This window comes from Eschrichtius robustus, chromosome 13, assembly GCF_028021215.1.
Source record: "Eschrichtius robustus isolate mEscRob2 chromosome 13, mEscRob2.pri, whole genome shotgun sequence".
Classification (NCBI taxonomy): Eukaryota; Metazoa; Chordata; class Mammalia; order Artiodactyla; family Eschrichtiidae; genus Eschrichtius; species Eschrichtius robustus.
In genome coordinates this window covers 46,726,598-46,750,019 of record NC_090836.1, presented here as the reverse complement: position 1 = coordinate 46,750,019, position 23,422 = coordinate 46,726,598, and the positions used below count along the sequence as shown (strand labels likewise).

Below are 23,422 nucleotides of genomic sequence, written 5' to 3'. Positions count from 1 at the left end.
TTATGAGCAAATCCAAATTTATTTTAATGCCATGTCATTTTCAATATGTTTAAAAACCCTGTAAGTTAGCGGGAGCCCTAGTTCCCTGGGACAGCATGCCAGAGGTACTGAAATTCGTCACCTTTCTCTCCAAACCCCTAGCAATTCATCCAAGTCCACAGCTTCAGAAAGCCAGGAGTTTTGTCTCTTCAATCAGTCTGCTCCTCTGGTTCCAGGTCTTTCTTTCAAGAAAGGGAGGTCAAAATATTTCAAACAGGGAACAAAACCACAGTGGAGCTTCCAACTCAGGTTTCTAAGATAGAGCAAGGGAAGAATCCCACTGACTCCAAAGAAATGGACATGGTTGAGATGGATTACTTCTTTACAGCCTTGTGGAGGGGGAAAAAAATGTCCTGCAGAACAAAATGGACTACAAAGATTTACAAATGAGGATCCATTTGATAGATGAGAATCCCTTGGTAAACGCAGGCTCCAGCTCCTAAAAATGGGAGGGGCCTGACTAGACAGCCTGGATCATAAAAGGAATCTGCCACATGTGAAGAAAAACAGTCTGAAGAATAGCTCCTCTATTTTGAGGCCTGATAAAATACTTGGGGAGAGTGGGAAAAGAGAGAGGAACAAGCCCCAACAGATGGGAAAATGCTGACACTGGAGTGGTATAAAAAAATTTCAGCTGAGTTTTTAGTGGTGGTGGCTACTTTAGCCTCTTCCCCGTTCTGTTGTAGGGTCATAAACCTCGACCAAGCAGAGAATAGTAGAAAAAGGCTAGAAAGAGGGGCTTGAAGACGATGGATTTTGACTCCTGATTTTATTATTCAATTTCTCTTTTCTATTTAAAGTAGTCTTCGATGGCTGGGAAGCCTGGCCTCCCAAGACCAGAGTCAGTTGGAGCTGGTTGTTGTTGGAAAGGGGCTGGGTTGGGGGACTGGGATGAGGACAGGGAGACCCCGCTCTGCTGGTGGTCCTGGGTGGAGAAGACGAACTGCACTTCACAGAGCCTGGGGTGTGGTGGGAAGGGGATGAGGCAGGAGTGGCAAGTTGGGGTGATGGGACCCACCTCAGTCCCCAGCTTCATTTTCTTCTAAAGTTTCCCCACTGGTGGCATTCTCTGCAGTCTTAGAGGCCTACATTCATGGAAAGGAGAGGGAGAAGACATGTCAGTTTCCAACAACTTAGGGTAGTGTCTGGGGGACCAAGGACAAAAATATCCTAATTCTCTACGTCAGGGCTGAGATGGGGAGAAATAAGGACATACAGAAATCTATACAACCACCATGACCCAGGAAGGTGGAATAAAGAGGGATCAAGTTCACCCTGCCAGAGAGAGATGATTGTTAACGAACCTTCTTTTTTTTCTTTTTCTGGGTTTTCCGACTTGCCGAACTCTGGAGGAGGGCCTGGAACATATAGAAGGAAGAAGGAAAACAAATTTTGAGGAATGTGGAGCAAACACCAAGTGCTACTCTCAGCACTGTAGCTCTCTTCAGGACTTTCCCATCACTTATTCCTCACTCCCAAGACAAGTGCCACGTGCCCGCCCCTTTCCATCCCACACTAACCTTGAGCTCTGCATCCTGGACCTCCATCTCAGACTTATAAAGGTCAGGCTCAAAGGGACCACTGGTTATCCGCATGGGGCCATTGGGCATAAGCAAAACTGTAAATTTAAACTGGGCAACAAATTCACCTATGAGAGAAACAAAGTATTTTGATAAAATGTTCCCTTGTCATCCATCCTCTTTTCTGTGAGCTATAGGGAGGAGGGGACCATAATCAGGGGCTCCAAAGTACAACTCTCTTCTTAGAACTCACCCTCCTTCTCATAGAGAACATTAAATGGTTGTAGCAGTTCGTGTTTGGCGCACTCCACCACACCCATGCGGGCCTTCTTCTCATCTTCAAATGCTCTGGGGAGAGAGAGACAAATTCAGGTATCCTTATCTCCTTATCATGTCTTACCATTTTGCTCATGTTTTTAAATAACTCCTACCCTCAGGCAGAAATCACGCGTAGAATTGCTTTTTTACACTACCTTCTATGAGAGGGAGATGGCGAGAGGGAGAGAAGGCGAGAGGGAGAGAAGGCATGCACGCAGGCTGGAGCTACAAGTCTAGGCAGGAGAGGAGAGAGAGGGAGGGAAAGGTGGGGGAAGGAAGAGTGCCCCTGGGGGCTTCCCTGGTGGCGCAGTGGTTAAGAATCCGCCTGACAATGCAGGGGACACGGGTTCGAGCCCTGGTCCAGGAAGTTCCCACATGCCACGGAGCAACTAAGCCCGTGCGCCACAACTACTGAGCCTGTGCTCTAGAGCCCGCGAGCCACAACTACTGAAGCCCACGCGCCTAGAGCCCGTGCTCTGCAACAAGAGAAGCCACCGCAATGAGAAGCCCGTGCACCACAACGAAGAGTAGCCCCCGCTCGCTGCAACTAGAGAAAGCACGCACGCAAGGAAGACCCAACGCAGCCAAAAATAAATAAATTAAATAAATAATAATAATAAAAAAAAAGAGTGCTTCTGGGTGTGTGGTATATGGGTCCGAATGGTTCCAAGCCCTTTCCTTGCTAAGTGCAGTAGTACCTTAAAGTAAAGGGCATGGCATCAAAACGCCTTTCAACCTCACTGAAGAAGGCACGAGAAGTTTTCATTTTCAGGCCATACTGCTTAGAAGGGTCTCTTTTGTAAATGGTGGTTCTCTGTCCTGCATCCTTGGCCTAAAAAAGATCATATTTTGGTCTGGTGCTCTTGGAACACACCCTCAGCCGCCCCCCCTGCTAGCTCTGTTACATTCCTCACCTTGCCCTCTCCTGAGCTGACGAGAACATCCACAGCATATACTTCATGTACCTCAAATTCAACTTTCTCATGGTCCTTCCTAAAAGGAACAGAAAGGAAACCATAAAGAGCAATAAGTAGTTCCTGGAGTTTAGAGTAGAAAGTAGATAAGATTAGCCTGGAACATGGAAGGATAAGTTCATGACCAGTCTGGTATGACAGAAGGTACAGGGTGGGATACAGGGCACCTACTTCTGCTGGTCTGTGGGATTCTGGATAATGGTTTTCTCTCCATCGATGACATGCTGCTTCAATTGGTGTGACAGCATACCTGCAGATAGGACAAAGTCTATGGTACCACTCACCTAGAATCCCAAAAGGTTTTCAACCCACCCACCCAAGTAGAATCATGGAGCAGACAATGAGAGCAAAGTGCCTGGCTATGGAAACACAGGGCACTGAGGTTTTTGGCTTGGATTATGTCAGAGCCAAGATGGATCCTCAAGGGAGCAAAAGTCTTAATTCTGCAAAACCACTCATACTTAGACCCCCAACCCTACTATCTGAGGTCTCACCTTCTATTGGTGTGCAATTAAATGAGTGGGCAACTTTGTTCCAGGCTTCTGTCACTTGTGTGTTCTAGAAGTACAAGATCAAATAAAAGATAAGATACAGGGGCTAGGGAGTTGTCTACTATGAGAACAAGAAGCATAAAAGAACTGAGAAAAAAAAAACAAAACTGAGAGATCTAATATCCTCAAGCAAGTGCAATGATTCTCATTGGTTTTTCATTTCATAGGCCCTATCATCCCTACAACCTAGAAATTACATTTGCATACCATTTTACAAAGCTCTTTCACGAAGATGGTCTACTTAGATAACGATTCTGTAAGGTGGATAGTGCAGATCTACATCCCAATCTAGAGGAGGAAACTGAGGCTCAGGAAGGTTACATGATTTGCCCAGGGTTAAACCAGTTAACCAAAAGAACGTGGTATAAACCCAGGTTTTCTGACCATAGTGTTTAGTCCATTATACCTGGAATTCTAACCTGTTGAAAGGGTATAGAAACTTTTATTTTTCACTTCTTACCTCTTTCAAACATGATCTGATCCTCACCTAAACTACAGTTCTTAAGAAAAAAAGGAAAGTGAATTACCAATCATGCTATTATTAAACTGTGCCACATACTGTGATAATCACTTTACATGGATGATCTCGATCTTCACAGCCATGTGATAATAAGGCACAATTTAATTTTTCCCACTTTACAGATGAGGAAATTTGAACTTGAAGTTATTTAAAATCAGTAGGGGGTGGCAACAGGGTGAGAATCCAGAAAGTCTAATGTCATAGCTAGACAATAGCCACTATATTAACAGTACCTTCCAGTGAAAAGACACAATAGTAAGTACATAAATACTAAAAATAATTAATGTGCAAAATAATAATAGCTGACACAAGGGCTTACTATGTGCCAAGTACTGTTCAAAATACTTTATGGTAGCTCTATGAAGTAGGTACCGCTGTAAGAAACCTACAACAGAGCTTTAAGTAAAAATGATGCAATTAAGTAACAATGGGGACAAACTGATGAAGAGTGTAAAGAAGAGAGCACAGAAAAAAAGAGGATGCTTTAAGTATTGAACAGGTCTCTGAAATCTAAGTGTTCGAGAAAAATCTCCACTAATAGTCTAACACACTAAATTGTATTAAGTCATGAGCAGTTTATGATCCCTGGGCTTCCTAATATTGTCTTGCAAGGGGCTTTGGCCTCTTTGTCACCAATTTACTGGTACTATTAAGATTTTTGTTTTATAAGCTTTTAAAATTGAGTTTTAAAACTGTGGTATCTGTGTTTTATTTGTAAGCTATCTATCTCAAATTATTTTGGGGAAAGATGCACATCCAAAACATGAAAAAGGATCTCTATAGGCTCCACGAGAAAGGGACCACATATCCCCTTACACCTAGCATGATACCACCTAAGGTAGGCACTCAGGTTTAACTGCTCTTTGGTATTACTCTTTAATTCCTGCCTCTTCTCTTTCAGCACAGAATAGCTGTAGATGCCTAATGCATCTTTGGCTCTATCAAGCTTTGGAGTTGGACTCAACAGCTTACCTGGTTTCCAGGTTTGACCAGGCGTAGGGCAGCTTCAGCACAAAGGTGAGCTGCCTTAATGACATCTGCTTTCCGCCCTGTTACTTGGGTCCCCTGTAGATAAGGAAATGCAGTGAGTGCCTTCCTGGAAAGCTCTTTAACTCAGCTGGTCTTTCAGTTAATATCTGTTTGCGTCCATTATGCAGCCAGTGGTGAGGAGAGAAAACACCCTTTCCCCTTTCATTTCTCTACATACTCTCTCAAAACTTGCGTGGTGGTGGGGCTGGGGATAAGAAGCGAGCAGCAGTGCGCCCTCCCCCACTCCCCACCGGCTGAACAGAGTTCAAAGTGGTCCACCTACCAGAGCTACATCAACCACAAAAGTGTGAGCCACATTAGCGATGAAGCCATCCACATGGACCCCAAGGTCGCTGAAAGGCAAGAGCAGAGTACAGCATTAGCAACTGGCACTACTGTGAATGCTTAGGAAAAAGACAAGTGCTCTAAAATAGTTTAAGCTTACATTTTTACCAAGTCACCTTCCTTGAGAATATAGTCCTGGTCGCTCTTCAAAGGGGAGAAGTGACATACACAGTTATTTACTGAAATGCTGGTGGGAAAGGCAATACCTGTAAAGAGACAATCAGCCTTACTGCCTTGCTCACTCTCTTGGAGCCCTGTTGCCCCTCAGAAAGATGAGTGGATTTTCTTCAGGGTCTTGCTTAAGTTTGATCAGCTTGGATTGGGTGGGAAACTACTTGAATCCCCCTTGCCATTCCAAATTTCCAAATATCTCAACGAGTGCTAGGGTAGGGGTTGCATCATTACAATAAAACAAACAGGACTGAATAAGGGTCAAACTTAGGAAATTCATGGGGGATTGTTTTTACCTTTCTTCATTTCTTTTTCTTTTTTGAAAATCTTCCCTGTCTCTTCCATTATCATGGCATCACCTTTCTCACACAGGCTCAGTACCGACACACCTGAACAGGATGCTTCCACCAAAGACCGAAGTACCCCTGGGAACAGAACCCCGTATCAGTCCTGCATGTGTTGTCTAAGTTACCATCCAAGAAACACCTAGAAGTTGGACTTAGAGTTTCTAATATTCCCTAGTGCCATTGCTCAAAGGATGAAAGAGGGAATAAGTTTTGTCTCTTGCAATGTACCTCCCTATAATCTCTAAATCTCTACCTTCCTTTCCTGAAATAAAAAAGCCAACACTCCCTTTCCTCCCTTATATAGTGTGACAACTGGGTATGCACCATCTGTCTCCTTAGGCAAGGGAGACTTTCCAAAGATGATATCTGTGGTGTGGTAGGACAGAATTATGAACTTCAAGGGGACTCTCACCAAGGTATCCAACATACATGCAAAGCAGACTGGAGGAAATTTGTCGGCGTCAGGGACAACAGGAAGGTAGACATACAATTGCTGACTCCAAGCTGATGCATTGTTAAATGCTACCTTCTTCCCTTCCCAGACACCCCAATTAGATGTTAGTAATCCCAATTTATGTAGACTTATTTCTTCAAATAACAAGTCAAGGAGACTTAAACTAAGGTCCCTGGGCTTCAGCAAGCTCTGCTCTTAGCAGATTTCAAAGAGGTATGTGACCCAAAAGAGTTTCAAACTGGTATCTGGAATCACAAGTGCCTCAGAAGTTATAAACTGCAAGAGGGAAAAAATTTTTTTTCTGATTCAAACCACTACATGTCAATTATGTTATAAAGCATTGTTTTGTTCACCGGATACCCTCTCCATGGCCCATCCTGGACTTCAGATTTGATTTTTTTTTTTTTTTTTTTTTGTTCAGATTTGATTTTTGTGATCAAGTTTTGGTGATTCTTTGGAAGTCTGAAAACTCAGGTTTTCAGCCATAGGATCAAAGGCATCCTAAATGCCTATCTTTACTGTCAAAGCCATTTAAAAGCCCAAAGACAAGCACTTTCTGTCCCCCTAACTGGGTTTTAAATTGGAAAGAGAGAAGACAGAAAGTGAGACATCTGTCCAGAGTGGCAGGCAGCTGCCACTGAGTAAGTGGCAGCTGAGTAAGTCAGAGCACAGTCCTAATATTCTAACATCAGTCCCCCCCTTTAACAGTACTATTCACAGGTTTGCCTAGTTGGGGTGAGAAGGACCTCAAAACACTCCTAAAGTTGTGAAACCCTTGAGAACAATCAAATTTGACGACTAACTAAAGCCATCTGCGCAGATTGGGGGTAGTGATGAATAACTTTGAGAACAGTGAGATACATCTCCAAGAGTTATGGGGTGCCCTCCAACGGTCCCTGAGCTGGCCCAAGAGTAGAAGGCGGCCCCCAACAAGGAAGGAGCTGAAGTAAAGAACGAAAAACTACAACAAAGCACGTGGTAGGGAAGCTGGTGTCAGGGACCACAGCGGAGGGAGCCGGCGATCCGCAGGGGACCTGGCAACACGTGCCGGCTAGGCTCCTGACGGCGGAGAGCCGCGACAAAATAGAGGAGCGCTTCCTTTTCGAGGTGGCTTCGCTGCTGCCAAAATCAGAGACAGAGATCCGGACTGAAGGGTGAGGGGCAGGAGATACGCCTCGCCTCCTTACCAACCGCCTAGGGTTGGAGCCGGCCGAAGGCCCAGCTCTCCGCCCCTCCCGGCCGGCCGCCCGGCCGCCCGGCCGCCTGCATCTCGAGACTCCAGCCCAGGCCTAGCCTCTCAGGTCCCAGGCGTGACACGGAGCCTCCCCACCACGCCACCTCCAGCAGACCTGCGCGGGGCCCTCACTAGCCCACACTGCATGACCCCACCGCTCCAGGCCCTCGGGGGCCAGCCCAACACCGTCCCCCTTGCCTCTCCCTCCCAGCCTCGATCTCCGGACCCCTGAGGCCGCACTCACGGTTGGCAATGTCGCCCCCCATCTTATACTTGGTCACGACCAGGTCCTCGGCGATAGTTTGCTCCTGCTGCTCGTCCTCGCCCGACATCTTCCCACCACCACCGCTGCAGCTTCGTTTCTCCTGAACCGCCGCCTCTGTCGCCCTTCCCAGCCGCAGGCTATAGCCACAGTCCCTTCGATCCGCGAGGAAAGCGCGAGCAAAAGCGCGAGCAAGCTAGGGAGCGGAGGGCGGGCGAGAGCGAGAAACTGCGAGCGCGCGGGCTGAGGCGCAGGGCACGCTGGGACAACGAGTCCCTCCTACCGCCAGCCTCTAGCCCCCCTCGCGGGCTATCAAACTACCATTCCCAGCCTGCCTTTCGCATCCCTAAGCCAGGCCCTGGGGCCTTGCCCTCTGAGGGCCTCGCACGCCGGAATCGCCGAGCGCGCTGGGAAGGGTCAGGCTCCGGCGGGAAGGCGGAGCCGTTGGAGAGCGTGAGGGGAAGCGTGGTCTCTCCCGGAAAAACCACAATCACCAGGAGCGCTGAGCGAGAACCCGTAAGAGAGAGGGACGGGCTAAGGGAGAAGGGGCGGACCTACGGCGGGGAAATGTGTTTGGAGGCTGCGGGGCAGGGTGGAGCTGAGGCGAGTCGGGGAGATCGCGTTAAGGGCGGGGAGGCTGGGTACGCCCTTCCCCGGATCCCTGGAGCGGCAGGAGGGACCGGCCCGGCCAGTCCGCTCGTCCTCAGGTGCTGGGAGAACCGGGAGGGGCAGAGCGGGTGTGGAAGGAGATCAGGAGTCTGTGGAGCAGGGGCTAACTGAGCAGCCAGACTTATGAAGGATTATCCGTTTACAGCCTCCCAATCTAGAGACCGGACTCCCACTGAAGATGGCACTATTGTTTAACAACAGGCTTTGATGGCACCTGGGGAAGTGTTCACAGAGATTTAAGAGAATGAGAGTTCTAAAACATTTGCGTTTTCAGTATTCCACCTCTTAGGGCTTTTTCTAACTTCCCTAAACGTGTTGTTTTTGCTTGTTTTGTTATTCCCAGTTGGTTGCCCGGTAGAGATTACTAGTAAAACCCTTACATGAAAAGGACTGTGCCCTATACTTGTCTTAAGGGAATAAGGAAAAGTAGGGCTGGAGAAAGCTACATGGGGCCGAGTAGGACTATCAGGAGACAGAGAAAGCAGCATACAGTGGTAGCTATCCACCGCTGAGGGACAGAGAAAAGGGGTGGTCTACCTCACACACTAAAGGTTCTTATTTGACAGACAGGAAGCTGCAAAACGTTGGCATTTTTATTCAGACGTATAAAAACAAAACAAAAAAACTTCAGGGATAACAACAGATACCCCCAGTTTCCCATCCATGGGGACGGAGGTCTGAAGCTGGGTCCTCTTTCTGTGCCAACTGGAAGCTTCCCACTACTGGATGAGAATAGCTCCTAAAAGTGGCTCTTGGGACCACTGTGAATCCGTCCCTTGGGTGGAGATCATATACAGCACATGCAGGTTATGGTTTACACAGAGATGCCCAGTTATTTTTCCTTCTGACCACCCCCTACTCCCACCTCCTGAGATAAGAAGTCTGGGTGTAGGAGAAGGCTGTAGTTGCTGGAGTTAGACTTGATTCAGTGCAAAAACAAGAAGACAATGCCCCTTCAGGGGCTCTGACTTATATCAGTTTTCCTTGATACTTTACAGTAAGAGCACATGCATTGGAAGATCTTGAATCTGGACCTGCTACTTGATTTACTTAATCTCTTTAAGGCTCAGTTTCCTTATTTGTAAAATGGGATAATACCTAGCATACAGAATTGGTGTCAAGGATTAAGTTAGATAATGTTGGTAAAGTTTAGCATGATGCTCGGCACATAGTAAATGCTCAGTTAACAGTAATCATTAATATCTACTCCCAACCTCTTCACAAGATTTTAAGCTTCTCATTTTTTCTAGGGGGTTAAGGGTCACAAGCCAAAATTTTGCTTTCCCCTGCCAGGTTCCTGCCTTTCCTCTTCCTTAAAAGTCTGATGGGAAACAAAGGCACACTTTAAAGCCCAGTCTCAACAAGTCAGAGTCTAAGAGAAAGGGACATGGGGAGTAATCCTTCATATCGCCAGGGAGTTCCCCCAAGGAGGTTGAGGAATGGGATTGGGAAAGCACATAAAATAGGGAAAACCATCTCCTTTCCTGGGTTTGGGAAAGAGAAAAAGTGCAAAGCTGGCTAATACCACAAGAATTTTGTGTCCAAGTGTTTAAGGCCTCCAAAGGTTGATTGGAATTGTCTAGGACTAGGGAAATGGGGCTGAGATCTGTGAGGGAGAGGGACTAAGGAGAAGAGGGGTACCCTCCAGAGGCACTAGCTGCCATCAAATGCTCCCTGAGTACCTCAGTGAGCAGGGGTTATGTTCTCTGGGCATTAGCCTTGGGGAAAAGCCGGCTATGCCAGTAATCGGGGTTATCAAAGGCAGAGTCAGTGGCTTCTAAACTACGTAGAGTTTTGAGGCGGGCATAATGGACTTGGGGGCCATGGTGTACAGGCCCCTGGAAAGCTCTCATTTCTTCATACCCTTGCTCAGCTGCTGGGCAGGCCTCCATGGCTGCATAATCCCCCCCAGGACCTCCTCCACCACGTCGCCGATTCATATATTCATAATCTTCATCTGGAGTTGTGCTGGCGTTGGGCATGGTGGGCACGGGGTTGAGCGGGCAACTCTGTGTGCTGCCCAGGGAAGCACTGAGGTCTGATCCCACATCCATGTACTCATAACCCAGCTCCTCAAGGGAACTTGGCCTAGGGGGACGAGATGGACTGCACTTTCTCCTCCGGTTCATGTATTCATACTCCTCGTCGTCGTCATCTTCTTCAGTACCCAGGACAGAACTGAGACCCACTGAAGAAAGGGTGCCTTCCCGGGAGGAGGTACCTGAGGGTTGAGAAGAGAGGCTAGGTATGTGGTATTACTTCATTGTAATAGGCAGTGAGGAGTGGGGGAGTCTTAGGAAAAAATGAATAGGGAGGGGTATGATCAGAGAAGACAGAAGGATTAAGAGGAGCCTGTGGAAGGAGGATTAGAGAAAGATTGAGGAAAGCGCTACAGAAAGTCAGGCACCTTTGAGGTGTGCATCTGGCATGACATAACCATTGACATCCTCTTCCTCTAACCCTGGTGGGGACTGTGGGGTGACAGGAGTAAGCAGGCTGTGGCGCTGGGAATGGTAGGCACTGTCTCCTCGTGGCCGTGGGCTCCGGCTCCGGCTTCTACACATGGATACCTTCTCCTGGAGCTCGGCCTCAGAGCCTGTCACATGGCCCTCCGATGACTCTGATGCCAGGCGTCCCCGTGGCACTGGGTGCAGAGAGGCTGGATGGTTGCACCGTTCAGTACACCCACGAACTGCAGACTTCTAAGGAGTAAAATAATACATGGAGATTTATACAGAAATGAGGGAAGAAGAGAGATTTGTTTAGAAGGAGCTTGGGTCGTTCAGTGCCTTCTGTTTTGTAGGACACTGATTAAACCTCAGAGGTTTTTAAAGTCTCCCACACTACCCCTATCAATCCTAAGACACTGCCACCCAGCCTCTTGGCATCCTCTTAAAGAGACAGACCTTACCTGGGCAGCCTCCCCAAGATTCCCCTGGTTCATAGGCATATATCCCGATGATGGACTTACAAGGCTCTGGCTCTAGGATGAAAAAAGTGAGGAAGAAGTTTAGATTAAGAGAGAAATCTACTCACCACAGCAGCCTTTGAACAGTTAATATGGACATCTGTGGGATTCGTGAGGGCGCAGGTGTACAGAGGGCTTAGGGTGCAGAAAGTCTTGGGAAACTGGAAAATCTTACCCCACGTGGCCGAGTAAGTGTTCCAAGTGGCAGGCTAAGGGCAGAGCCTAGTGTGGTTGCCAAGTTCTCCTCCTCTGCCTCCAACTCCAGGTCTAGGTCTAGTTCTGGCTCCAGCTCTACTTCCTCCAGTTCCTTGTTTGTTAGAGCAGGGGGCTCTGCCCCAGGCGGAATTCCAGGCCCACTCTCTCTCTGTGAGGGCAGGTGGTTGATTGTTAAGGTATATCCTGGTTCCAGCCAAGTTCCCTTTTCTCTAGATCTCCTTGGCACCTCCTAATCCCCACTCACCTTTATGACCAGGTACCGTGGTGGGTCTCGGGCCATCCTGGTGAACTCATTGGCTAGTTCTTTAAAGGTTGGGCGAATGTTCTCATCAATCATCCAACCTGGGGGTAAGATGTAGGAAGGAGAGCGATAAGAGGGGAGTGGAGTAGGGAGGGAAGCTACTTAGAAAATGGCTGACGCTTTGTTCCCTCATCTTTGTGTGGGGAGCCTGACATCCACGTAGATGCCAACGGCATAAATGATGTGGAGAGTGCTTAGTGTTTATTGGGCGGAGACCATTTGGGGCATGCACCGCTGTTCTGGCTATTCACTTTTCATCACTGAGCATTGTTTATCCATGCCTTTTAGGTTTTCAGTCCAATGAAGCAATAATGGAGTAAAAAAAAAAAAGGCTGAGATCAGCAGGTAACTCACACTTGACCATGACCATGTAGACGTCAATGGTACAGATCTGGGGCTGTGCCAACCGCTCCCCCTTCTCCAGCAGATCTGGTACTTCAGCCAGTCGCAGCCCTGCATAGGGCTCTGCCCCAAAGGTCATCAGCTCCCAAACTGTCACTCCTGGTATAGGAAGACATGACTAGTTGATGGCAAAATAGTAGACATGGGCATGCAGATGAAGGGAAGGCAGAACTTGATCTGACCCAGGATCTGAAGGGCTTAGAGATTCTAAGAAAGGGTCTCAAAAGGCATCTTTGGAATTTGGGCCAGTGATGGTATGGTGGGCATCCAGATGGACTGACCATAGCTCCAGACGTCACTCTGGTGTGTGTATTTCCCAAAGTGGATACTCTCGAGGGCCATCCACTTAATTGGAGTCTGGGGGATTAAAGACAAAGGCATCACCAGCTGATTTCCACACATTTTCTTAGCATTTCTAAACCCATGTTCTCCATCGTTCTTTTCTTTGTTGCTCTCTAAACTTTTATTTCTGGCATCTCCAGGTTCTTCTCCTTGGACTAACCCTGCAGCATCTGCTGGCCTCTCAAAGAGACCACAGAGTGCTTCCTGTCCCCATGCTTCACTCCACCCCTGCCTCCTTACCCAGCCTTTGTGTCACCTTACCTTGGCCTCACTGTGCAGTAGCTGCTTATCATCAGGGGGCAGCAAGTCAGCAACCCCAAAATCTGCCACCTGAACTTGACTGGGTGACTTCAGTAGCACATTTCGGGCAGCCAGGTTCCTGTGCACCATACCATGTTCCTCAAGGTAGTACATTCCCTATAGGGAAGGAAGTATTCTCAGGGTTGGGGAAATTGGTCATTGAGCTTCAGAATCACCTCAAACCCTAAGGCACCTCTCAACACTTGAACCTCCTGGTCCCCTCCCTGTGGGCCCGCAGGCAGTTTCCTCTTAGAACTCCTCCACTCTCCTCTCACTCACCTTGGCAATTTGTACTCCCCAGTTGAGCAGCAGCTGTGGCCCCAGTGCCCCACGGTGTTGTCTCACATGATCCAGCAGGGAGCCCAGAGGGAGGTACTGAGTGATGAGCTGCAGAGATGACCCTGGGCACAGTCCCAGCAGCCGTACAATGTGGGCATGGTCGAGGCTGCCAATGGCCAGCATATGCTAAGAGACACAAGAAAGGTCATCCTGGGAACAAACAGGGTCACATAAAACCAGACCAGGGCTCCCTCAACATTCAAAGACATCAACGTGGCTAACACAGTATCTGCTAACACAAGACTGTGCTTCTACATAATTGTATCTAATATCAACCCTCTCCTAGTGGCACACAGAACACCCTGCCTTCACTTACGTCCGTCACAGCTTGAAAGCTTTGCCGTCCACTCTTGTCCTCGATGACTTTAATGCAGACTGGAATCTTGATCGATTCACCCTCAGGAATCCACACACCCTGGGAAATTTTGGGTAGGAGTCAGCCTAAGGTCATTCTCCCCAGGCTAGTCCTGTCTCTGAATCTTTCTCTCCTTTGCCCTAGATCCTTTTCCCACCTCCCCAGACTTCCTGTGGGCCACTCACTTTGTGCACAGTTCCGAAGACGCCCGAGCCCAGCACTTTAAGCTTCTTCAGCTCTGTTTCTTTGAAGATTCTGGCCGAGACTTTGTTAGCCTTCTCACTGGGATCCAGAGGCTCTACGCTCTGGAACAGATGGGAAGGAGGTACTCAGGAAAGCCCACTCCCATGTCCCTCTCCAACCCCCTCCCCATAGGTGGATGCCAAGAGCAGCAAAGCCCAAAGGGGTGGGAGCAGGAAGAGGAATGTCTCTAGTCTTGGAAAGCATTGCAGGCATATGGGGGAATAAAAGACCTGAGGATTGAGGAAGTCGTTTGTGTTCATGAGACCAGAAATCAAGAGGGTCAGGTTTTCCCTTTGATGGGAGAGAGATGGTAGTACTATCACCTTGAGTACTTTTATACAGTTCTCTCTGTTTTTCAAAGCACTTTCACATACATCATCCCCTTTCACCCTTACAGCCATCTCGTAAGGATGAATGTTATTATTTCCTCTGTATACATGCATAAACTGAGGCACAGAGAAGGAAGCTAACTTATTCAAAGTCATACGGCAAATTAATGGCAAAATCAGGACTAGAATTCATGTCTCCCATTTCTCTGGCCAGAGTCCTTTCTGATGGACTATACTACCTCCTTGAAGAAAGGGATCAAAGCTCTGGGGAAGGAAGAGGATCTTAAAAGGGTGATGGTATAGGGTATGTTTCAAGGGTAAGCTAGGCACTAACCTCACCCCGTTCCAAGTAGCGCCTCATAGCCCTCTTATTCTGAATCCGGCGCCCACGCCAATAGAGAAAAGTGCTGCCCAGGATCAGGAAAATCACTGCCAATCCTACCACCACTGTTAAAGCCATTGCCAGATGGGTTTTGCTGTGGGACAGAGAAGCCCAGAATTATCCTGGGTCTACACTTCCCTTACAAATGTCATTTACACCTGTACTAAAGGTATAGCGCAGATCTGGGGCAAGAAGTTAACATTCACATCTACATATATCCTTGAGCAACGAAGGGGTTAACCTCAATCTCCACCCCAAGACTACTGCAAGTTAATCTTAGGAAGGGAAGACCAGAAGCCTGGATTCTTGTGTCCCCAAGTCCAGTGACAGTAGCCTGTATATAGACGGCCAGAACGAATAGAGACTTAACTCTTCCCAGGAGGTAACGGCCCTTCCCCAAATATTCCCAGCTCCCTAAATCTCCAAGCCCACCATACCTGATCAGTGCCAGTGTTTGGCCTAAACAGTCTTGTAGCTCTGGTCCCTTACACCTGGAGAAGAAAGTCACCTCCTTAAATGGGAGCTTGGTAGACTTCCACGGGAAGCTCAATTCCAACAGTCTCAACGTACATTGTTTCAGACCCCACCATGGCATCCCATCCTGAAGCCCAAAGCATATCCCAAGACATGGCTCGATCTCTGGCTCACCAATCCTCCCTGCGTCCCTCTCTTGAATGAAACTCCCCTGAGCTGAGGTTATTCCAGGTTCCCCAAATTGTAGCGTCATTTTGTGCTGTTACTGAGTTTCCCTTTCTCCAATCCTTCGCTACACAGCTGGGAGTGGTTCTTAAGTCGTAGTTCCTTTTTTCTTTCTGCTCCCCTCACCCTCTTCTTTCCCTCTAGTTCTGTACTCTTACCCCTCCACCAACACCCTTTTATCATCCCATCACTGACCCCTGGGTGCAGTTCTCATGACAGGGCCGACATTCATTCTGAGCATCTGGGTACTTGTAGATGGGGCCCTTGGCACCGAGGACTCCAAAGGGGCAGCTGCTCACACAGTGGGGCCCATCTCGAAAATGGGCACACTGGGCACAAGCATCAGAGCCCTGGGTGGAAGAGAGAAGGTCAGGAAGTATGGTATTCCAAGATCAATTCCATACTTCCCAACAAGAACTAGCCCAGCCATTTAGGATCCTCCACTCACAGACCCTAGCATTATCTGGCCTCCCTGTGCCTCTCTATGGCCTTGAAATTTGGCCATATCATTCCCTAGACCCTCCAGTGTTGCCCCACCCTCTCTCCCTTAGAGATCCTGGTGCTGCTACTGTACCGAGCCATTGCACGTGGCAGTGCCCTCCAAGGGTTGGCATTCCGGGTGGCAGGAAAAGCATTCAGCTTCATGGGCAAACTCACGAGGCTCCCTGCAGAGGGGGGCCGGGGGTAAAGGGAGGGGGGTCACTTCCAAGGCCTGACCTTTATGCTCTGATCCCCCAACCACAGGGCCTCCTACCTAATTCCCACCAAAGCATATACAGAAAGTTGTCTAAAGGCTTTCAGGTGCCACCTGAACAGCTCCATCCCTCGGGTCCATCCCCCAACCCCTTCTTGACTCTCCCCCCTCACTGTACCCATTCAGAAAGTTGCAGTGGGTCACACAGACACCTCCTCGGCTGTAGTTTCGGCAAGATAGGCACTGACTGGGGCCTGGGCCCCAGCATCCCCCAGAGGAGCACAGTGGGTCACACACTTTGCCTTCTGCCACTGGAAAGGAAGGGGTGGGTTAGGAGGAGTCTGAGGTCTCCTAACAAGCCTTTTCCTGAACTCTTGCTCGTTACTGCTTCCAGCCTAATGTCCCCCTCTCCTTGGCTCTGTCCCCCATCCCTACTCCCACTTGCAGGGCAGAGCAGCCCTTATACCCTTCTCCTGCCTGATTCCACCGCCCCGTCCGTGGGCCCTTTCCCTCACCGCAGTCTCTGCGGGGCCGATTATGCTTGATGTCCAGTCTCTCTTCCGAAGGCCCCCGAAGCAGCCTGGTCCAGTTCAAAGAATGGTGGTAGCAGAGCTGTCGATTGGCACTTATGTAGATACGCCCAGCACTAATTTCTTTCAAGGATCGGAGGCCCAGAGATGTTACATTCAAGTTCTTCATGATCAACAGTGAGAAGCCCCGGCTGAGAACAAGGAGACTGGATGAGAGGGGAGACTACAGAGGAAAAACTGAGCACACAGTGGATTCATTTCCATTCAACAAATTTGCTCTGGGCTAATCAATCCACTCAGAGGGACTCCCCCCTCCTTTAGCCTTTGCCCCATCAAACTCCCACTGTATGAGACCATGCCTTGTATTTCACTCAAGGATGCCTGAGAAACTGGGTTCTTTGGCCGGAGGTGTGACGACCTCCACACCCCTTACTCACTTGTAGAGGCTTCGGCCCCCAATGGTCGTCAGGTTGGAAAAGACACTGAAGTTGTGCATGTGGGGAGGCCAGGACTGGATGTTCAGGTAACCTGAGGGGTTGGAGAGGGCATATGAGTGGGGAGCCTCTCTCCTTCCTTCCTCAGGTTTGCCTGGTCCCTCTCCTGATGCCTGGCACATGATTTTCTCAAGTGGTATACTCAGTAAGGGCAGCCTCTCCTCCCATTCACCTGTGATCTCCCGCACTGTCCGGAAGACACTGAGCTTCTCAGGGTCCAGAGCAGGGATCTTGTGCCAGGCGTCTCTGAGGAGAACAGTAAAAACCAGTCAACAAGGTAGAGGCATAACCAAGTAGCAGTGAGCACGCCTAGCCTCAGAACTTTGTTTCCAAATAGCGTTCTCCACTAAAAGGAAACAGGACTCTTGGGAGAAATGGCTGAGGCAGGAGAAATATAATATGCCTACAGCATCCTGTGCAAAAAAGTAAGGAAATGCTCAAAGCATGAGGGGTATAAGCCCAAAGAACACAGGAGCCATCATGAAGGGGCCCCACAATGAGCAGACCAAGGACAACTGGAATAACGATTGTAAGAGACTCTGAAATGTTGACTAAAACAAGTATCCACACAGATTAAACACACAAACAAGTAAGTAAATAAACAGGAAGGGAAGGCTCCCCCTAACACGAGAATGCCAACAAATAAATACAAGAGGAATAATGGAGTTAGAAAATCATCATTTGGCAATTCTCATAAAAACTGCTTCAGGCAAATATCTCCCCACAAGATACTTATTAATTTGCAAAGGGAAAATAGTAACTTTACAGTAGAAAAGCTGGCAGACGCCACCTTAACCAAGTGACCAGAGGTATCATCACCAATGATGGAACAAATCAACATCATGTGCCTCCTTGATACGATGCACTGAGAATACATCTATAGTATTCCTATCAAAAATGCATAACTTGAATCTAAGTGTGAGGCAACATTAGATAAACCCCAACTGAGGAACATACTACCAATCACCTGACCTATACTCATCAGCAATGTCAAGGTCATGAACTGTGACAGATTAAAGGAGACTGAAGAGAAACCAAATGTAAATGTATGATCCAGGACATGAGCAAGACAATTATCGAAATCTGATTAAGGTCTGTAGATTAGATAACATTTTATATCAATGCTAATTACCCGATTTAAACAATTGTACTATGGTTTTGTAAGAAAATGTTCTTGTTTTCAAGGAATACACACTGAAATGCAACTGGGGTGAGGGGACACCATGTCTGGAAATTTACCTTCAAGTGGTTCAGAAAAACAAGAGCATGTATAGTGTGTGTGGTGTGTAGAGACAAATGATAAAGCATGTGGTACATTGGTAACATTTGGGGGATCTGAATAAAGAGTGTATGGGAAATCTTTATACCATTTTTTGCAACTTTAGATCTAAAATTTTGTCCAAAGTAGACAGGTGGCCCTAACGTTTCACACACTCACACCCACACCCACACACACTCACTCACTCACTGTAAATGCTGTCCTATGGATTAGAATGTCCCTTTGCTCTTTGTGGCTCCAAACCAAGAAGCAGTACTAGGGGAAACAGCTGGAAGTCATGAGAGATTTTTATCTAATTTAAGTAAGAACATTTAGAAACCTTTAAGAAGGAGGACACAGTGTCCCTGTCCCTTGCCACTCAGCTGGCTGGATTGCTTACGGGTATCTCTGAGGGGATTCAAGCCCTGGCTGGGGAGTTCAGCACTGTCAGGTCCTTTGTGACCTCTAAGATTTTATGATCTAGATTCCTGATCAGCTCCACATACGAAGGCTTGAACCAATGCAATGAACCGTGAGCAGGTGGATGGGGTGGGGGGTCGGGATGAAAGCAGAATCTCTAACCCATTGAGGCCAGTGATAAGAAAGTCCAGGTTGCCCAGGATCTTGGTGCAGTTCACAAATCCATCAATGTTGCTTGAGTCCACAGTCTGGAAGCGGCTCCCAGAGCCCGTCCCCTCACAAGCTGTAAACACAGAAGAGGCTCACTGGGGAGGGGGTGTGGCGGGTGGAGTCTGAGTAGTCTCAGGGGAAAGGGTATCTCTTCACCAACTCCTTACCATCTCTTACCTTTGGGGCACAGACCCCCACAAGGTTCACACATCTTGAGTCCATTTTTATCTACTTCCATCTTGTCAGGAGGACAAGCCCTGACACAAGATGTTTGATCCACCACAAAGTTATCTAGGAGGGAGGAGGGCACCATTAGAGATGAGGGAGGAACACTGCCAACTACCAACTGAACCTCCTTCCTCCTGCTCTGCACTGCATTTGCTCCAATCGACCACCCGAGGTTCCTTAAGTGCTGTCTCATGGATTAGAAAGGCCCTTTGCTCTTTGGATCCAAAAAGCAGAACTAGGAGCAATTGCTGGAAGTCATGGGGAGATAGATGCGGGAACAGGACATAGGGGTCATTCATTAGGGGTGACTAGATGATCACGACCAATTGCCCTCTATATCCTCTATTAACCACCCAACTTGATCCATTTTGCCTCCTAAAATTTCATCTAAAATCCTGGTTCCACTACCATTGTTCCTTCCCTTCAGACACTTACGGGGACAGCTGGCTACACAAACTCCTCCATACTGATACTTGGTGTGGGGATTGGGTTCCAGCTGGAAAGTTAGCTTGTTGTAGACAAGAGGCTGTGGACACTGGCGTACACAGGCTCCACTGTCATTGAAGAGCCGGCAGGCCTAGGAACACAGAAGGCTCATAAGACTCATGTTACATATGGACCCCTACTTCCTCCCCAAAGCCCACATCCCATTTCAGAACAGGCAAGCGGCGGTAACAGTACGTACAAAGCAGTCTGTGTCCTGAGGGCCTGAGCAGCCCCCTGCACACTCGTCGTGGCAGCACTGGTTGGGGTTCGGCCCAAAGCAGTGACCATTACACTGAGGGGCACAGATGGTCTTGGTCACTACGGACGGAGAGAAAGCACAGCTGTCAGGGCTCACGGGACTGTATTCTGACGCTATCTCTCACCCTCTTGCCTTATAGGCTCATCGCTACCCCCGTGTCGACACAGGCTGGGGTGGGCAAGGATATGAAAGTGTATATGAGTTTGAAGTCTTTAAAATGAAGTAAACCCACGTGTCTGGCAGTCTTCTGGTCCAGGACCCCAGCATCGCCCCTTGCAGACCTCATGACAGGGGGGACCTGGTTGGGAGGGAAAGTAGCACAAGCGGCTGTCAAAAAGCCTTGCTCAAATCAACAGGGTATGATGTCAGCACACAGGCACCCAGTCCCGGGAAGCGAAGAGCCAGGGCAGCATCCCTCCTTGCCCCAGCGGAGCTGGGCTGGGCTCAAGTGAACCTGTCAGCAAGGGGTGGAGCCGCGCCTCCACACCACCCACAGGGCAGCTGAGGGGAGGGCCCGGGGCACATGCCTCACTCAGCCCAGTCCCAACCCAGGAATTTGGTTCTTGGCAAATTAAACCCAGTAGGAATATGTGTGAGTGAGAGGATAGGGAGCGGCAGACTGCGGTCAGGGCTAGGTAGGTTCCAAGAAGGAAGGATGTTGGAGTGGAAAGAGAAATGGATGTGGAGTCCAGAGACCTGGCTTCCCACTCAGAGCACAGCGCTCTTTAGCCCCTTTCCTTCTGCTTCTGCGGTTCGCGTTCTAGGGGACTGACCTGCTCCCTCGTGGCAGGCTGCTTGGGTTAGAGCCTGAGGTTTGTTCAGTGGCAGCTGGGTTCACATTAGGGACATACTGATGAGGGGAAAGGAGCCACTCTGGTTGGGTGGGGGCAGGGGGGCAGTCTTGATCACGGCCACTCACAGGTCCTGCCATTGTCCTTCACCACTATCTCGGCGTCTCGGTCCCGCACGATGTCCCTCCAGTCAACTGTGTCCATGTGACAAAGTTTATCATTCTTCTCAATGTAAACGCCCCCTGACAGAATCTCTGAGGTAGGGAAGAGAAGTGCCAGGGTCAAGGGCTAGTCAGGGAAGTCCTCCTTTTCCCTGCCTCTCCACCAGTCTGAAAGGCCACCCGAGTCAGGAGCAGAGGACATGGGGCAGACGGATATGTCCAATTAAATCCAAACTGTAGAGGAGGCGCACCTCGTAAGAGGAGGAGCAGGCCAAAAGAAAGTCCTGCCTCCTCAGACACCTGTCCAGATCCGGTTTAGCGAGTGGGGGAGGGGACGGGAAAGGAGAGTAGATCCCTGACTCAAGTCCACACCTCCCCACCCCCGCGTGCCCTACCTGTGTGTTTTTCAACTGACTGGGGCAGGCAGAATTAGATGGTGGCCAGGCGGTATTTAACCCCTCTAGTCCTCCAGCTTGGGGCGACTTGTGAGGGCGGGAGGGAGGATTCCCATCCCCAGGGAAGGAGGGACATCAAGGGACACTGCACTCGGAAGTCAGAGGAATGTGTAACAGCCTCAGCTCCAAATGCAGCCCCACCAGGACATAAGGACCCTCCCCGGGGACAGATGCCTCAGCTCCCTGTTAGGGCCCTCTATCATTTAAGGAGGAGTGGACCTTTAGACCGTGGTGGTCAAGGTGGTGGGCACCTTGAACGGGGGTACTTGGAGGGAGCAGTCTTGGGTCATCATCAAAGAGGCACCTGTCAGCAGGTTGGCTGAGGGGCAGGCCTGGAAGGAATCACCAGGAACTGACCAGTGAGCTGAGTAAAGCGGAGCTGGCGCAGAGCATGGCTGGAGTTGGTGTTGTAGTTCAACATGACAAAGATGGCAAACTTCCCATCGTAGACCTGGGTCCCCCGCACCACTCGGAGGTTGGGCAGTGGCAGCGTAGAGAACTCATTCATGGCCACAAGGACGTAGCCGGTCACTTCTCGGATCCACTGTGATGGAGCAGATCGTGTGGGTGAGAGGGAGAGCAGGGCAAGAAGTCTCAATCCCCTTTCCCTCCCTAAGGCACTGAGGAAGCTCTAACTGCTCTAATTTTTACCAAGTCCTGTTTTGGAGTAGGGAGTAGCAGGTGCCACACGACTTCTGCAAGTGAAGACAAGCTGCAGAAATGACCGAGGAATTCTAGGCTCCTAGCTTTTCCTTCTCAGGGCTCCTCAGGCCAGGAGGGTCCTTGCTTATCCCTTCCTCACCTCCCCAGGTGCCTCTTGGTCCCTGGTGCAGAACCCCACCCTGCCCCTGCCTCCTTCTCAGGGCCAGACCCTGTGCATCCCCGGCTACAGCGACCAGTCCACAGGCCCCAGACTCCAATCATTGCCCCATAAACACACTGGCTTGGATCTTAGGAACCATGGAGTCTTAGGAATGCTCAACGCCAGCCCTGAGGACAGGAAAGACGCTTCTGTAGGGAGGACAAGGGGGAAGAGGTCGAGGAAGGAGGTCTGCACTCTAACCTGCAGGAAGGAGAGGTCAGCATTATGTCCTGTGAGCACGATCTCCAGGTTCCCCATCACCACCTCACACCTCTCGTAGAGCTTGTACAGTGTCTGGTACTGGTTCTCGGCATCGCCGGTCACACTCAGCCCATTCAGAGTCCCAGGGCACACTGTTCCAAGTGGAGGTAAGAATGGCAGAGGCCTGGACACAAGTTTTCAGCCCCATCCCCCAAGACCACCCCTTGGTTGCCCTCTTCCAGTAACATTTAGCACGATCAGAGGCAGCTGCCTCCAACCCTCCGCCCTAGAGGCAGATGCCAAGGCCGGACTGAGAGCCTAAACTTCCTCTTTTCCCAGAATCCCTTCACTGGCCCCCTGAACAGGAAGGTGAAGAGATTTCCTTTTCCCACCTGGGCCTCCTCTGTGCCTCTACTGGGTACTACTTTAGGTGCTAAGGAGTTAATCAAGGAGGATGAGGGGTTGTTTTCCCCTCCCTAGAAAGAAGTTAGAAAAGGACCACAGCTTGGTTACCCTCCTCTTCCCTTCCCCCGCTCCAACCAGGGCACTTCTCTACCCCCATCCTGCCTCTCTAGGTCCTGGAATAAATATCTCTTTGGGGCAGCACACTGCCCCTATTGTGTCTACTGAGGGTGGGATGGGGGCAGAGGGCGGGGGCAGTGCCTGGGGCCACGGTCCGGCCCACAATGAGGCGATTCTATTTAGGAGGAGGGGGCTGCCCCACCCTGTCCCCAGACACCCTGTCCTCAGCCGCAGCCCCCCTCTCGCCTCAAGCCTTGGGCTCAGACAAGTGACCTCACTGGCAGGGGGCCTCTGGTGGTGGCGTGGGGGGCTCAGTGTGAGCTCTGTCTTTAAAGCTGGAAGATAGGGAGCTGACTGCCCACCTCGCACCCCCTTCCTAAACTCTGGCTTTCCTCTCACTCCTTTCCCCATCCCAGCCCACTCCAGCTCCCTCAGCATCACACTTTCCAGCCCTAGAGTATTTTTCAGCAAATACAGAGAAGCCGGATGGAAACAGCAGCCGACTGCCTCCATTCTAAGCCTTCTACCCAATTTCATTGTCA

General features: G+C 49.4%; 2 protein-coding genes and 1 long non-coding RNA gene across 5 annotated transcripts in view; 1 reads left to right on the top strand and 2 right to left on the bottom strand.

The window, feature by feature from the left end:
- On the bottom strand, positions 1–8,021 carry PA2G4 (proliferation-associated 2G4). Of its 2 annotated transcripts, none has more exons than XM_068562067.1 (14): positions 7,747–8,021; positions 5,764–5,892; positions 5,397–5,502; positions 5,235–5,304; positions 4,895–4,987; positions 3,346–3,409; positions 3,023–3,101; positions 2,792–2,870; positions 2,576–2,709; positions 1,813–1,907; positions 1,560–1,687; positions 1,344–1,397; positions 1,058–1,124; positions 1–221 (listed from the first exon to the last, which is right to left on the bottom strand). In XM_068562067.1, exons 1-13 carry the CDS (start codon positions 7,832–7,834, stop codon positions 1,059–1,061), a joined length of 1,185 nt encoding a protein of 394 aa, XP_068418168.1. In that variant the 5' UTR covers positions 7,835–8,021; the 3' UTR covers positions 1–221; position 1,058. The 2 variants fall into 2 exon arrangements, with proteins under 2 accessions (XP_068418168.1, XP_068418169.1); XM_068562068.1 differs by having other exon boundaries at positions 1–217.
- A 117-nt stretch (positions 8,022–8,138) lies between these two features.
- LOC137775925 (uncharacterized) lies at positions 8,139–14,051 on the top strand. The gene is made up of 4 exons (XR_011076085.1): positions 8,139–8,280; positions 10,503–10,678; positions 12,207–12,263; positions 13,801–14,051. It is a non-coding gene; the product is annotated as an uncharacterized lncRNA (long non-coding RNA).
- The window catches only part of ERBB3 (erb-b2 receptor tyrosine kinase 3), a 54,441-nt gene continuing 40,032 nt past the window's right edge, over positions 9,014–23,422 (bottom strand). The window contains exons 2-28 of one of the 2 annotated variants that reach the window (XM_068562059.1): positions 22,359–22,510; positions 21,653–21,839; positions 20,808–20,933; positions 20,121–20,186; positions 19,829–19,947; positions 19,579–19,720; positions 19,093–19,206; positions 18,868–18,988; positions 17,200–17,273; positions 16,971–17,061; positions 16,519–16,724; positions 16,182–16,314; positions 15,884–15,974; positions 15,505–15,659; positions 15,048–15,101; positions 14,563–14,704; positions 13,842–13,961; positions 13,618–13,716; positions 13,242–13,427; positions 12,924–13,079; positions 12,602–12,677; positions 12,273–12,419; positions 11,862–11,959; positions 11,577–11,765; positions 11,345–11,416; positions 10,841–11,135; positions 9,014–10,654 (exon numbers count right to left, since the gene is read on the bottom strand). In XM_068562059.1, the coding sequence (XP_068418160.1) occupies positions 10,131–10,654; positions 10,841–11,135; positions 11,345–11,416; positions 11,577–11,765; positions 11,862–11,959; positions 12,273–12,419; positions 12,602–12,677; positions 12,924–13,079; positions 13,242–13,427; positions 13,618–13,716; positions 13,842–13,961; positions 14,563–14,704; positions 15,048–15,101; positions 15,505–15,659; positions 15,884–15,974; positions 16,182–16,314; positions 16,519–16,724; positions 16,971–17,061; positions 17,200–17,273; positions 18,868–18,988; positions 19,093–19,206; positions 19,579–19,720; positions 19,829–19,947; positions 20,121–20,186; positions 20,808–20,933; positions 21,653–21,839; positions 22,359–22,510 (3,935 nt within the window). In that variant the 3' untranslated portion in view covers positions 9,014–10,130. The remainder of the gene's footprint in view (positions 10,655–10,840; positions 11,136–11,344; positions 11,417–11,576; positions 11,766–11,861; positions 11,960–12,272; positions 12,420–12,601; positions 12,678–12,923; positions 13,080–13,241; positions 13,428–13,617; positions 13,717–13,841; positions 13,962–14,562; positions 14,705–15,047; positions 15,102–15,504; positions 15,660–15,883; positions 15,975–16,181; positions 16,315–16,518; positions 16,725–16,970; positions 17,062–17,199; positions 17,274–18,867; positions 18,989–19,092; positions 19,207–19,578; positions 19,721–19,828; positions 19,948–20,120; positions 20,187–20,807; positions 20,934–21,652; positions 21,840–22,358; positions 22,511–23,422) is intronic. The other variant, XM_068562060.1, reaches the window with a different exon arrangement.